This window comes from Pristiophorus japonicus, chromosome 7 (assembly GCF_044704955.1).
Source record: "Pristiophorus japonicus isolate sPriJap1 chromosome 7, sPriJap1.hap1, whole genome shotgun sequence".
NCBI lineage: Eukaryota > Metazoa > Chordata > Chondrichthyes > Pristiophoridae > Pristiophorus > Pristiophorus japonicus.
This window is the reverse complement of record NC_091983.1, coordinates 251,709,125-251,725,027: the sequence shown is the minus strand read 5'-3', so window position 1 is coordinate 251,725,027 and position 15,903 is coordinate 251,709,125. Positions and strand designations below refer to the sequence as shown.

At 53.1% G+C, this 15,903-nt stretch overlaps 1 protein-coding gene across 1 annotated transcript in view; it reads left to right on the top strand.

The window, feature by feature from the left end:
- Positions 1-15,903, top strand: part of LOC139267501 (serine/threonine-protein phosphatase 2A 56 kDa regulatory subunit delta isoform) — a 130,856-nt gene extending 114,953 nt beyond the window's left edge. The window contains exons 12-14 of the mRNA XM_070885902.1: positions 1,214-1,322; positions 5,971-6,087; positions 6,498-15,903. Coding sequence (XP_070742003.1) covers positions 1,214-1,322; positions 5,971-6,087; positions 6,498-6,635 — 364 coding nt within the window. The 3' untranslated portion in view covers positions 6,636-15,903. The remainder of the gene's footprint in view (positions 1-1,213; positions 1,323-5,970; positions 6,088-6,497) is intronic.

The following is a 15,903-nucleotide window of genomic DNA, read 5'->3' as shown; positions in this document are numbered from 1 at the left end:
TGGGGGTTGGGGGGGGGGGGCCGGGCGGGTACTGGGGGGGTGGGGGGCCGGGCGGGTACTGGGGGTTGGGGGGGGGGGCCGGGGCGGGTACTGGGGGGTTGGGGGGGGGCCGGGGCGGGTACTGGGGGGTTGGGGGGCCGGGGCGGGTACTGGGGGTTGGGGGGGGGGGGCCGGGGTGGGTACTGGGGGGTTGGGGGGGCCGGGCGGGTACTGGGGGTTGGGGGGGGGGCCGGGCGGGTACTGGGGGGGTTGGGGGGCCGGGGCGGGTACTGGGGGGTTGGGGGGCCGGGGCGGGTACTGGGGGGTTGGGGGGGCCGGGGCGGGTACTGGGGGGGTTGGGGGGCCGGGGCGGGTACTGGGGGGTTGGGGGGCCGGGGCGGGTACTGGGGGGTTGGGGGGCCGGGCGGGTACTGGGGGGGTTGGGGGGCCGGGGCGGGTACTGGGGGGTTGGGGGGCCGGGGCGGGTACTGGGGGGTTGGGGGGGCCGGGGCGGGTACTGGGGGTTGGGGGGGCGCGGGGCGGGTACTGGGGGGGTGGGGGGCCGGGGCGGGTGTTGGGGGGGGGGGGCCGGGCCGGGTACTGGGGTGTTGGGGGGGGCCGGGGTACTGGGGGGGGCCGGGGCGGGTACTGGGGGGTTGGGGGGCGCGGGTACTGGGGGGGTGGGGGGGCCGGGGCGGGTACTGGGGGGGTGGGGGGGGCCGGGGCGGGTACTGGGGGGGCCGGGGTACTGGGGGGTTGGGGGGGGCCGGGGTGGGTACTGGGGGGGCCGGGGTACTGGGGGGTTGGGGGGGGCCGGGGTGGGTACTGGGGAGCAGCGCAGGTACAGGAGAGTCAGTCTGGGCACTTCTTATTATTTGAATTTCGTCAGCCTGGAGGTTTGGAAAGTTCTTACTGTGGTCATTAGTGGGCAAATCAGAATGTGGAGGTCTGATATCTGTTGGGAGGTCGGTGTCCAATCGATGCACGTTATCATGAACATGGATTTAACTTGACACCTACCTGGCTCAGTCTTCACAGTACAGAGACGAGAAGCTTGGACACTGGTTAAAGTATTTAACCGTAACAATTTGAATGCAGGTTTAAATTGTGCTTTTAAATGTTACATTGTCTGTATTAAAAAGTCTGTTCTGGGCCACAGTAGAGCTGTGGGATCTGCTCCCTGGGTCCTCAGCGTTACAAAGCACAACAATAGTGTTTTATTTTTATATTTCAGGGAGAAATTCAAACTTAAAGAGCGCGAGGAAATCTGGCAAAAGATTGAGGATTTGGCCCAACATAATCCTCAGGTATCAAATCGCCATTCTTCAGCCCCCAATCATTCAGTAAGTGAATAACCTAGCTCCCTGAAGTGTGTGCTGTGTCTACTGGTGCTGCCTGTGTTTGTTGTTGGGTGGTTTCACACAGGATGCAATGTAAGATTATTCTTAGTCCACAGAAAACACAGGCCAAGTACTTATTGATCTAAAGCCTCTGCTGAGTCTGTGAGGGTGGATTTAGGCAGTGGGATTGTTGGTTGCCTCCATCTAGAATTGAGCCCGGCGTCGATCACTGGGACTGAGCCCGGCGTCAGTCACTGGATCACTGGGACGGAGCCCGGCGTCAGTCACTGGATCACTGCGACGGAGCCCGGCGTCAGTCACTGGATCACGGACTGGGACTGAGCTCGGTGTCAGTCACTGGATCACTGGGACGGAGCCCGGCGTCAGTCACTGGATCACTGGGACGGAGCCCGGCGTCAGTCACTGGATCACTGCGACGGAGCCCGGCGTCAGTCACTGGATCACGGACTGGGACTGAGCCCGGTGTCAGTCACTGGATCACTGGGACGGAGCCCGGCGTCAGTCACTGGATCACTGGGACTGAGTCCGGCGTCAGTCACTGGATCACGGACTGGGACTGAGCTCGGTGTCAGTCACTGGATCACTGGGACTGAGCCCGGCGTCAGTCACTGGATCACTGGCTGGGGACTGAGCCCGGCGTCAGTCACTGGATCACTGGGACTGAGCCCGGCGTTGGTCACTGGATCACGGACTGGGACTGAGCCCGGCGTTGGTCACTGGATCACGGACTGGGACTGAGCCCGGCGTCAGTCACTGGATCACTGGGGTTGCGCCCGGCATCAGCCACTGGATCACTGGGGTTGCGCCCGGCGTCAGCCACTGGATCACTGGGACTGCGCCCGGCGTCAGCCACTGGATCACTGGGACTGAGTCTGGCGTCGATCACTGGGACTGAGTCTGGCGTCGGTCACTGGATCACTGGGACTGAGTCTGGCGTCGATCACTGGGACTGAGTCTGGCGTCGGTCACTGGATCACTGGGACTGAGTCTGGCGTCGATCACTGGGACTGAGTCTGGCGTCAGTCACTGGATCACTGGCTGGGACTGAGCCCGGCGCCAGTCACTGGATCACTGGGACTGAGTCTGGCGTCGATCACTGGATCTGCGTCCGGCGTCGATCACTGGATCACTGGGACTGCGTCCGGCGTCGATCACTGGGACTGAGTCTGATATCGGTCACTGGATCATTGGGACTGAGTCTGGCGTCGATCACTGGGACTGAGTCTGGCGTCAGTCACTGGATCACTGGCTGGGACTGAGCCCGGCGCCAGTCACTGGATCACTGGGACTGAGTCTGGCGTCGATCACTGGGACTGAGTCTGGCGTCGGTCACTGGATCACTGGGACTGAGTCTGGCGTCGATCACTGGGACTGAGTCTGGCGTCAGTCACTGGATCACTGGCTGGGACTGAGCCCGGCGCCAGTCACTGGATCACTGGGACTGAGTCTGGCGTCGATCACTGGGACTGAGTCTGGCGTCGGTCACTGGATCACTGGCTGGGACTGAGCCCGGCGCCAGTCACTGGATCACTGGGACTGAGTCTGGCGTCGATCACTGGGACTGAGTCTGGCGTCAGTCACTGGATCACTGGCTGGGACTGAGCCCGGCGCCAGTCACTGGATCACTGGGACTGAGTCTGGCGTCGGTCACTGGGACTGAGTCTGGCGTCGATCACTGGGACTGAGTCTGGCATCGGTCACTGGGACTGAGTCTGGCGTCGGTCACTGGGACTGAGTCTGGCGTCGATCACTGGGACTGAGTCTGGCATCGGTCACTGGGACTGAGTCTGGCGTCGGTCACTGGGACTGAGTCTGGCGTCGGTCACTGGGACTGAGTCTGGCATCGGTCACTGGGACTGAGTCTGGCGTCGGTCACTGGATCACTGGCTGGGACTGAGCCCGGCGTCGGTCGCTGGATCACTGGCTGGGACTGAGTCCGGCGTCCGTCACTGGATCACTGGCTGGGACTGAGTCCAGCGTCTGTCACTGGATCACTGGCTGGGACTGAGTCCAGCGTCTGTCACTGGATTACTGGCTGGGACTGAGTTAGCTGGGCAGCAGTGCGGGGCAGTGCAATTGGGTCTTTGTGCTCTTAGCTTTTTAAAATTCATTCTTGGGATATGGGCGTTGCTTTAAAGCTGGTGTTTATTTCCCATCCCTGGTTCCCCTCGAAGGTGGTGGTTAGCCACCCACAGCTCCAGTCCATGTGGTGAAAGTACTCCCACACCATTGTGAGCCAGCTAGAGAGGGGGGGAGCTGAGCAATAAGCCAGGGCCCCCCCATTCTGATCGCTGTCCAGTGATTCAAGTTGCCAAGTGTGGGTGTTGGGTGAGGACATGGGTTCAGCTGTGCTGCCTTCTGCAGTGAAATAGTCTGTCCACTGTTGATGCTCGACCCCTTTGGCTGGCCTACACCAGTACCTGGCATGTATTACTGTGCTGTGCTGTTACAGTGAGGCAGCTTTTCAATCCAACATCTCTGCGGTCCTTACCTGGGTCAATCTCTGGGGTGCTGCAGCTATTCAGTCACCAGCATGGCTGACAGATGTTCCATGGAGCTGGGCCCTTCCGCCTCCTGTATGAGCTGTTAAATTGCCACCTTGTGCAGTTTACAAATTGCTCCTCGGGCGGACATGTTCTGCTTGGTGATTCTGAGCCCTTCACACCAGCAGCTTCTCTGGTTTGATTCCCACTCAGTCCGCAGTTAGCTGGCCTCCAGGCCAGGCAGTAGCTGGGATGCTTCAATTGGCTTCAGCTCCGCCGGTCTAGTGAGGGGAGAAATCAGATGGAGTTCCTGCTATTGTTCACAGTCCAGCAACCCCCTCCTGGGAACATGGTATCCCCCCCCCCCCCCCATGGGTGAATAGTCTGCCTGCGTTTGAGGAATTCGGATCACTCAGGCAAGATGCCAGCAATGTGTTAGCGACTATGGAACCAAACCTCAGCAAGGAGCTTGCGGAGAGGAGGGACAGGATCCACTATAATACCAGCTAATTATATAAACTGCTCATGTAGTTGTGTGTATTGTCCACTGTGCACTTGTGATACTGTTCTGCAGAGTATTAGTATGTGTCTGACACTGCATTGTACAGTCTGACCATGTTCCTGCTCCAACACATGCCATTTGTGGAGGACACTGTCATCCCAGGGGTGCAGCCATGGCCCTGGCCTAGGAGTGATGGTGGGAGCTGGAAGCAGGCAGGCCCCCATACCGTCAGCACATTGCCTGTCATCACAATGGAGTGATTGGACATTACAATCGAGCGGGCTCTCCCAGCAGCTTGTAAACTAACCTGCGCTTCCACTTAACTCCAACCTCTATCGTGGAGGCAGGTGGCTTTTGAAGAACAGCCACATGAACCCACCCATTATTTCCAGCACTCCCAATGATGCAGTGTGGACAGCACTCCCTTGACTATCTGGAGTCTCATCAGCCAAGGCCTGAAGCAGGCCCTATTGGAATTCTGTTCGGCATTTGACTCCCTTTTAACTCTCCAAAATGGCACGTTCCACGGTCAGTCATTACAATGGTGACTACACGAGATCTAGCTCACTGGCTGTGGGGAGAGGGAGGGGCCTGAGAATGACCTCACTGGCTGTGGGGAGAGGGAGGGGCCTGAGAACGATCTCACTGGCTGTGGGGGGGGTGGGCCTGAGAATGACCTCACTGGCTGTGGGGGGGGTGGGCCTGAGAATGACCTCACTGGCTGTGGGGGGGAGGGGCCTGAAAATGACTTCACTGGCTGTGGGGGGAGGGGGGGAGGGTCCTGAGAACGAGCTCACTGGCTGTGGGGGGAGGGGTCTGAGAACGAGCTCACTGGCTGTGGGGGGGAGGGGCCTGAGAATGACTTCACTGGCTGAGGGGGGAGGGGTCTGAGAACGAGCTCACTGGCTGTGGGGGGGAGGGGCCTGAAAATGACTTCACTGGCTGTGGGGGTAGGGGGGAGGGTCCTGAGAACGACCTCACTGGCTGTGTGGGGGTAGGGAGGGAGGGGCCTGAGAACGACCTCACTGGCTGTGGGGGTAGGGAGGGAGGGGCCTGAGAACGACCTCACTGGCTGTGTGGGGGTAGGGAGGGAGGGGCCTGAGAACGACCTCACTGGCTGTGGGGGTAGGGAGGGAGGGGCCTGAGAACGACCTCACTGGCTGTGTGGGGGTAGGGAGGGAGGGGCCTGAGAACGACCTCACTGGCTGTGGGGGTAGGGAGGGAGGGGCCTGAGAACGACCTCACTGGCTGTGTGGGGGTAGGGAGGGAGGGGCCTGAGAACGACCTCACTGGCTGTGTGGGGGGAGGGGGAGGAGGGGCCTGAGAACCGGAAAGGCTCTCTAAGCACAAGTTCCACCCTTGTATTCATGATCGTTCCAAGTGCCCAAATAGCTGAGCACCAGGTTTGATCTGATTTGGTTTTAGCCCGCCCTCTCAACTGCTGCCTCTCTCTGGGCGTTATTTGTATATATGTCTCCCTGCACAAAGGGTCTTAAGAATATGGCTTGTGACATCCCACTTTTAATTAATTCGTGGTATAATGTAGAAGCTATTCACACTGGAGCTCGGCTTGCACAACGGGCTTTGATTTTATAGAAATGATGGTTTGGGGAATACGATCTCACTTTGTTTTAATCCCTTTCAGTCCAATGCATACATTGAGCCCTCGGCTGTCAGCCCCGTGTTCTCCATGGAGACCGAGACCCCCACCACTGAGGACATCCAACTGCTGAAGAAAGTGGTGGAGACTGAGGCTGTTCAGGTAATAGAAGCAGCGACAACAGCTGGCAGGACAGTGGCACTGTTGGGTTATACAGTTGGTATACTCAGCTAGAGAGCAGGATGGTCCCAGAGTTGGTCCATGGGCAGTGTGCTGCATTAGCTGATTGCTATTCGATGTTAGCAGGGATCGCCGGATTCCTGTCGCGACATCCGGTGACCAGTCGGCCACAGAACGGGCTGCAAACGCTGACACACACAGAAGGGACAATTGGATAGGTAATAGAGGGCAGGTCAGCACCATCTGCAGGCCTTGTGTGTTCTAATGTTGAAGTGTGATCAGTTCTCCCCTTTCCCTTACTAATGCAGAAATATCGTGTCACATTGCTGGGCTGTGAGTCACTCGGTTAATCCCAGTCCTGTTTATACTGACGGTAAACCCTTTTTCACCAGGTGAAGAAGGAGATAAAGAAAGAGAAGACTTTGCTGCGCCGGAAGTCAGACCTGCCTCAGGATGTGTACACTATAAAGGCCCTCGAAGCACACAAGCGGCCGGAGGAGTACCTCAGCTCGAACCAGGAGGCCCTCTGACGGGCAGCGCCTGCCCCGCCCCTGGCCCTGCCTGGTCCCAGGATCTTAGTCAGTGTAAAGCATAGAATGAACTGTTGATCAGTGTTTATGTAAAGCTGCGTCCATACCTTTTGTAACCTGCTTCTTTTAAGTTTTCCCCTTTGCTGTTGTTTCTCTCCCCCTCCCCCAGTCCGTCCGTTGGAGTGGTGTCACTTTCACTAGTGGAAGATAAATGCAGTATCTGACAGCAAACCCAATCTAGCCGGAGGAAGCAGCACGTGGAACAGCTGCAAGTGTCCTGAGGTGATCCTGCATTCACCCCACGGTCAGCCTGCACTGTCCCGCGTAACCACACCCGACCACATGACCGTGGCCCCTCCCGCATCTGCCCCACGGCCCCTCCCGCGCTGTCTGACTGTGCAGCCGCCCACCTCTGACCTTTATTGCGGGCTCGGTAGCCAGTTGACTGTTGAGAATCGAACGGTTTTGTTTGTACAACTTGGAATCACTGTAAAGGCCGAATGTAAATGAGCAGGGCTGGAATCTAGTGCCTGGCAGTGCCCGGTGCGTCCTTCCTCAGCTTTCCCCCTTTCTCTGCTGAAGGTTTTGCTTGATGCTGTGGTATGATTCTACAGGTGTCTGCTGTGCTCTGGTCCCTCACCAAGTGCAAGGCCAGCCATTTAGTTTGGTCGGGCTATGCGCCTGTGGCCTGTGGGATGTGCAGTGCAGTCTGCCCCTGTCCACCACTGCACTTTCTGGGTCAGCAAGCAGGAGAAGCTTGGCTGATACTCCCCTTCATAGCCAAGGGGAGCTGAGGCCAATTGCTTCTGCCCAACCACAGCTCCAGCTAACTCGGCACCGAGGGGACAAACTGGTATGTACGTCTCAACACACACCATGGCAGTGCAGCTAGCTAGTCTGTTATTAACCTGTCTGACAGAGGCAGATTCCATTTGTCAGTGTGGCTCTCTTGGCATAAAGTTGGCTCCATTGCCCTGTAATTTGTGGCTTTCCCTGCAGTTCATTTTTTAACCCTTTTTGTGCAATCAACAGCTATGTAACATTCAATGAATGGTGGATACACGAATATAACGTTCACATACTTCAGTGAGTGGCAGTGATCGTCCTTTGACATGCGCACCAGTATTTTCCTTCCTGCAGTGCTTACACTGAAGTGCTGTACAATCATGGCCAGGCAGACCCTGAGGCAACACTTGCTGGAAGTGATTGCCTTTCCTGGGGTTTTTAGAATTGTCATGTTTTAACGAGCAATCGTGATGACCAGGATTGTACCCTGGCACGCTGTAGGTGTGAGTGGCTTACGCCAACTTCGTCTGAACTGGCAGGCTGCCAGCTTCCTGTCCCGCTAACACACAATAAATAGCACTTGGTAGTATCTGATTTTTCCTCTTAACAGAATCATGTAAAGTATTGAGTGGAGTGAGAGACTGTTTCATTAAGTAACTTCATATTAACCACAGGCTGGAGCAGAGGCTGATGCACCCAATGCGGTGCAGAATTCCTGAGCAGATTTGAACAAAGTAGGTACAGAGACTGCCGTGATACCATGGAGAGGGGATTGTCCTCATCAACAAGCTCGAAGATCTGAGCTACCCTGTATAATGGGAACAAAGGCCATTTGGTGTGTAAGAATGGGCTTTCCAGAGCTCATCGCTGTTTCTATGTGTGATGCATGGATTTGAGCTGCTGAAACTACGGGAGGTCTGGGTTTGTGTTTGGAGGTAAGGTCTGTTCAGTTTGCATCCATGTCCCACACAACAGTTTCATTTCCCTCCTGCCTTGGCCCAATCCCTTCCCAATCTCTGCCATGGTCATTGAGACCAGCTGTCGTGCTCATAGCACAAACCAGTGATGGTTTCACGTCGGGCAGTACATTCAACCCCAGTAAGATTAATACATTCTTTATTATAACATTGAAAAGACCCAAGTAATTTAAGTTTACTCAGCGGGCCAATGTGTGATACTGAGCTCTAGGCCAAGGTGGCCATGGGCTCCATCCCTGACCTTGGTTGCATTAGGTCATCCATACAGTAAGCAGCACCCAAAATTAAATACTGCATCAAATCGACAAACAATATTGCTGTGCCAAATGTTCTCCATTTTGATCACTATTGTGTATATAGGAGTCTATACTGTGCCCAAGCAACCACTGAATGTTGCCGACTGCTTGGCTTCGTTGGTAATGCTTACTTCACGGATTCAGAAGGTTGTGGTTTCATGGTCTACTTGGGACTAGAGCACGCAATCGAAGCTGGCCTGGGGGAGGGCCTGGAATGTAGTAGTCTTAATGGGTATAGGGATCTGTGCTGGGGCCTCTGTTTAGCATTTACGTAAATGTTTCAAAATGAGCAAAGGAAGAATGATTGCCAAGAATGCTGATGCCATCTTAGAGGCCTGGCAAACTATGGGCAAGAACACAGGCTGGCAGAGTGGGCAGATGTGAATTCAGACGGACACAGGCTAGCAGGCGGGTGCAGAAAAATGTGAAGTTGTAAATTTGGGTAAAATTCATTGACCAAAAATACAGCCTAAGTGGAAAGATTATTGGGAGTGGGGAAAGGTATGTGGGGGTACAGATACATAGGGGCCAAAATTGCCCCACCAACCAACAATGGGCACACCTACCAATATGAGTGATTTTTCTCCGCCCCAATCCATGGGGCAGAGTCTCAAATGAAATTGAGGTCTTAAGTTTTTTTTCTCCGGGGTGGCTGAGGGGAAGTTGTTGTTCGGGAGCGGGGCAGAAAGTGGGCAGTCTGTGTGGTCTGCACAGGCTTATTTGGGCTCACTGGGCCACCAGGAAGGGTTTTAGCCAGGCCAGCGACCGGTACCCAAGAGGGGATGCCAGGCTGCCGCTGAACCCGATACTGACATCGGAGTCGGTCAACTATTCAAATAAAATGGCGGCCACAGCAGTGCGCCCACCCCTTGAAGGGCGGAGGCACCTTCCAGCCACGAGCAGCACCCCGCTGGGGAAACCTGTCGGGGTACCGAGCAGCAGCCAATTCTTCCCACCCCCCCACGGGACAAAACGGCTCTTAAAAAGGGGGCAGTTCTGGCCCCATTATCTTTAAAAGTGGGCAAAGAGGCAAATGGGATTCTGGGTTTTATAAATGGGATCTGAATGTAAACGTAAGGAAGTGACTGAATTTGTACAAAAGATTGGTTAGGTCACAGCTATTGTGTGCAGGTCTGGGCACCCATTAGAGGAAGAATATTGGAGGCAAAGGGTACAGTGGAAGTTCACTGGTCCTGGGGTGTTCCTACTTCCCTTCCAGGACATTAGCAGACAGAGGCCATCCCAGCTTCCACAGGCTGCCTGCCCATTGCTCCATGGTGCAGTATGTTGCACTGTTCTTGAGCAGCTCTGATGCCAGCCACACTTGGGATTAATGCGTAAGACAAGTGCCAACAGTACTGACCCGAGGGCAACTGGTGTACAGGCAACCTACATCTGATTGTGTAATGTTACTAACCCGGGGTACAGGCAGTCTGCATCTGATGGTGTAACTTTACTGACCTGGGGTACAGGCAGTCTGCATCTGATGGTGTAGCTTTACTGACCCGGGGTACAGGCAGCCTACATCTGATGGTGTAGCTTTACTGACCTGGGGTACAGGCAGCCTACATCTGATGGTGTAATGTTACTAACCCGGGGTACAGGCAGTCTGCATCTGATGGTGTAGCTTTACTGACCCGGGGTACAGGCAGCCTACATCTGATGGTGTAGCTTTACTGACCTGGGGTACAGGCAGCCTACATCTGATGGTGTAGCTTTACTGACCCGGGGTACAGGCAGTCTGCATCTGATGGTGTAGCTTTACTGACCCGGGGTACAGGCAGCCTACATCTGATGGTGTAGCTTTACTGACCTGGGGTACAGGCAGTCTGCATCTGATGGTGTAACTTTACTGACCCGGGGTACAGGCAGTCTGTCGAGAGTTTTCTTATGTGCTTCACTAAAATAAAATTGACTCTGGGCTGGTGGCTTTTTAAACCTGTTGACTTGTCTGTCTTGGTTTTGTAATCTCTGGTCGGGTGTTACAAGGAGCCAAGTCTGGTAAAAGTAAAAGGAGCTGTGAGCAGACAGGTCAACACTGGCTCTGTTGCACAATCCTGATTTGAGGGTGTACAGTCAGTGTTGGAGTGGTCCTGCGCCCCATCTCACTGCTGTCCCCAGTCCACACCAATAATTGTTGCAGTTGTACATTAGTTTACCAGCCTGTCATTATTCAGCAATTCTCTGTAGGGTCACTCAAGGTTTATGGAGGAGAGGGGTTTGGAGATACAGCAATTAATTGTTTTTTATTGTTAGATATAACATTTTTGTTATTTAAAAGGGTCATGACCACACTTGTCATTGAATGACCAATGCAAGAGCTTGAGGTACCATGCTGGTGTCCAGAATGGAACAGACAGAAACCCTTCCCCAAATGCCCGTACAACCATGTGCTCCAGTTACACCACTTCTCCTGTCGGCGGCTGGGTCGTCGCCTTTCCCCCACAGTTCGTACAGCTTGTTCCTGCCTCCGACTGGACAGGAATTGCAAACTCCATCTTCACTGGGAAACTGCTTTTCCCTTCCTGTTTCTTTCTCCTCCTGAATGTGGAGGTTCCTTGCTTGGGCATTGCTTGGGCACAGTTGTCTGGGTAGCAGTGACCCTCTGGACCCTCTCCATTCCTCAGATAGGTGGGAATGTGGCTGTATTGGCCTCACGCCCTGCCCCACATTCTCAGCACTCTTTCTGCTTCACCCTGTGAATGGACATCTGTACTAGCACCAACCTGTTCACATGAAGGCCACTGTGTCTTTTTGTAATGTGCTTCAAGCATTGAAGGGTGGTCTGAACTTCCTTGATCTCAGATAAACCTGCAACAAGATCTCTTGACGAGACTTGCTCTCCCATTCCTGGCAAATCTATACTGATGAGAAGGGCTGCCCGCTGAGCCCATGATCACCTCCTGCACCTCCCAAAAAAGCTGATGGTGAATTCAGCAGCCGCCCCCACGCCCCTCCCAATACAGAGTTACCAGGACTGGTGAGTAGTGGCAAGAATCATAGAATCTTGTTACAGGTTTATGCAGGAGCAGGAAGTTCACACTGACGGAGCCATCAGGATAGGGTATTTAAATTGGGACATAAAATGAGCAGGGAGTTTGTTTTAGTTGGAGTAGTGAGCTTTAAAGAGCTTTGGATTCTGCTGGTAAAGCTGAACATGGCACAGTGCGTGTGATCGCGGCAGCTCGGAGTGTTGGGATGTTAGCGAGCGTGACACGGGGGGGGGGGGGGTCACTGAGTAAACCAACTCTTCACCCCATGGCCAAAGATAACCCAAGTGAAGAGCCTGCAGTAAGCAGCTAATGGGCATTAATCACCAGTACCGGAGGGGTAGCACCCACTACTTTAAAAAAAGCCAAAATCTAACCATAAAAATTAGGCAACAGTTGTGGTCCCTACAGACCAGAATGCACCACCACCTAACCAAGCTTTTTATCAGAGAGATGTTAGGTGTTTTTAAACCCACCTCCAATGTGGGATGACGGCAGGGTGCGTCTTGTGGAAGTGCAGCTTTGAATGAGCAATGAACTCAGCCTGTAGTAAACCTAACTTCACCCCCATTCCTGGAACCAGGTGCGACACAGTGCCCGCACAAGAATTTCCAGCTCTGCCTTTCATACCTGCAGTGCCCCTCCCCCATTTCACTCCGATCACGTGGGAGAGGAACTGTCAGTCATGTACAGCTGGAGGTGACCAGTCTCTCCCTAACCCGAGGGAGACGGATACAGCCAGCCTGCATTTGATGGTACCCCCAGGGTACAGGCAACCTGCATCTGATGGTACCCCGGGGTACAGGCCAGCCTGCATCTGATGGTACCCCGGGGTACAGGCCAGCCTGCATCTGATGGTACCCCTGGGCTACAGGCCAGCCTGCATCTGATGGTACCCCTGGGCTACAGGCCAGCCTGCATCTGATGGTACCCCTGGGCTACAGGCCAGCCTGCATCTGATGGTACCCCTGGGCTACAGGCCAGCCTGCATCTGATGGTACCCCTGGGCTTTAGGCCAGCCTGCATCTGATGGTACCCCTGGGCTACAGGCAACCGGCATCTGATGGTGTAACTTTACTGACCCAGGGTACAGGCAGCCTCCATCTGATGGTGTAGTTTACTGACCCGGCGTACAGGCAGCCTCCATCCGATGGTGTAGTTTACTGACCCGGGGTACAGGCAGCCTACATCTGATTGTGTAGTTTACTGACCCAGGGTACAGACAGCCTACATCTGATGGTGTAGTTTACTGACCCGGGGTACAGGCATCCTACATCTGATGGTGTAACTTTACTGACCCAGGGTACAGGCAGCCTACATCTGATGGTGTAGTTTACTGACCCGGGGTACAGGCAGCCTGCATCTGATGTAGTTTACTGACCCAGGGTACAGGCAGCCTACATCTGATGGTGTAGTTTACTGACCCGGGGTACAGGCAGCCTACATCTGTTGGTGTAGTTTACTGACCCGGGTACAGGCAGCCTACATCTGATAGTGTAACTTTACTGACCCGGGGTACAGGCAGCCTACATCTGTTGGTGTAGTTTACTGACCCAGGGTACAGGCAGCCTACATCTGATGGTGTAGTTTACTGACCCGGGGTACAAGCAGCCTACATCTGTTCGTGTAGTTTACTGACCCAGGGTACAGGCAGCCTACATCTGATTGTGTAGTTTACTGACCCAGGGTACAGGCAGCCTACATCTGATGGTGTAGTTTACTGACCCGGGGTACAGGCAGCCTACATCTGATGGTGTAGTTTACTGACCCAGGGTACAGGCAGCCTACATCTGATTGTGTAGTTTACTGACCCAGGGTACAAGCAGCCTACATCTGTTGGTGTAGTTTACTGACCCAGGGTACAGGCAGCCTACATCTGATTGTGTAGTTTACTGACCCAGGGTACAGGCAGCCTGCATCTGATGGTGTGACTTTACTGACCCAGGGTACAGGCAGCCTACATCTGATGGTGTGACTTTACTGACCCAGGGTACAGGCAGTCTGCAGCCTGTGTTAACAGTCGAGAGTTTTCTTATGTGCTTCACTAAAATAAAATTGATACTGGGATAGTGGCTTTTTAAACCTGTTGACTTGTCTGTCTTGGTTTTGTAATCTCTGGTCAGGTGATACAAGGAGCCAAGTCTGGTAAAAGTAAAAGGAGCTGTGAGCAGACAGGTCAGCACTGGTGTAATTTAATGCTCGACTTGTCTTAAGTACAATGGAAAACTAAAGCAATATGTTATAATCAAATCTCTCTGGAGCATAGGCCGAATGTGAATGAATCTTCCTCACTGGATTCTAATTGAAAACCACGTTAAGATTCAGGCTTGATCAGGGAAGCTTGTGTTCAATGTTGCACATATCCGTATACTGTAGTACCACTGAGGGTTGCAAATGAGAAAACCCTCTCGCCTCACCCCAGTCTCTTCCCAATCCCACCACCACATACAAATGTAAAGCCCACTGGTAATTCTGTTATAATTTCTTGCTGATGTATGATATTTTCTCATTCCAACTGCTTAATCATTCCAGACTTGGACTGACCAGGGGTGGTGTGTGGTAGGATGGGTCATCTTTGTGTTTCTTGGGTTCATCTGCACAGCAGTATTGCTGTTAACATTGGAATTGGTGGCTGTGGCCACTGTCTTTTATACAAGACTTCAGGTCTTTGAAGTATATTTGTCCCCACTGAGTTTCCACTCACATTTGGTGCAGGAAAGAGTTAGAAGAATTAACTTTTAACAGAAAAATCTGCACCCTTCAAGCACTGGGATCCTTTCCTTGCACATTTTTGATCTTGATCCCGGCAGTATGTTAAGGTAGGGGGATATGATTTTCTCATATTCCAGGAGTGACCTCTGGCGGTACAGATGATCTCGTAGTTAAACAGACGACTTCGCTGCCCCAACTCCATTGCACCATCAGTGTTGTATAATTCCACTGCTCTACCCAAGAATTTATCCAAAGGCTTGAACAAACTTCCTGTGAAGTATTTCCTGACACCAGCCTGAAATTTGCCTTTCTGTTCAAGTTAAACCTGTGTCCCCTTGTCCTCCTTTCTGTTCAGTTTGTTAATTTTCTAGATTTGCCCTTTCCATACTGTTTACTATCCTCTATACCTCAGTCAGGTCAGACAGCTCCTAAAAATCGGAATAGGACTTGCTTTGAATATCTTGTCTGCTGTTCTGTCCACTTGCATATTTTGTCCAACCCATTCTGAACTGCTGCAGCAGAGCCAGCTGGCCCTCTTAGTTTGGCATCATTGACCAGTTCATAATGGGAATGTCCCACCATTCTGTTAGTGCTTTGTGTGTGGGAGCAGTGTTCCCCCTTGGATCAGCTATCCTCAAATGTAACCTGGTTAGTCCTGACATAAAGCAGACTGATGAACTGGTGCCTTGGCATGCTAGTTCAGTCTGTTCTACTAAAACTGTGAGCTTCTTAACTAGTCCCTCCAAGCACAGATACCACTTCCACCTATTGCACGGATGGTGTCATTTAGTGAGTGGTACACTGGGACCAAGACTGGTGGTGGCATTATTCAATGGGTGAGTGTATGGTCCCGAGATCTGATTTTACTTTTGGGAAGAGGAGGTTTTTAACCATTGGCTGGAAAGTGCCAGTGAGGTGTCTCTGTCCTGTGGAGTAAATGCGAATGTAGCAGAGTCCATTTTCTGCCACACCATTGGGGATGTCCAGTGACTGCTACCAGCCCAAGCTGGAACACTTCTGTGCAAATATATTTTATAAGTAATTATGTATCAATGATTTATGCCTGATCCATTGAGTTTTTATTCTCTTGGCCAAGCCCTTTTAAGATGAAGCAATTTGTGGCGATGGGTGGGGTGGGAGTGACGATGATCATGGAGCAACCTGTGGCAGGGACCACCCTGTTCTCCTCTGCTGAGGCAATCATGGAGTAAGCACCGACTAAAGGCAGGGGGTTTAATATAAATGAGTAAAACCGTTCCCAGGGTGTCCCAAGGAGCCGCAGCGACACTCTCTTCTGCTGCTTTCTCTCTCAACCCTACAGGAATTGGGGGGTGTGTGGGAGCTATCAGTGAAATGTCTCTACTTTTCTGACTGACACTATTAAGCTGCTTACAATTAATATTTGTACATATGTTGTACTTTATTTTAGGTAGAGCATTACATAGTATCAATGTCATATTTTGTACAGATGTTCATGTATGTACAGAACAAAAATAAAGTCTCTTAA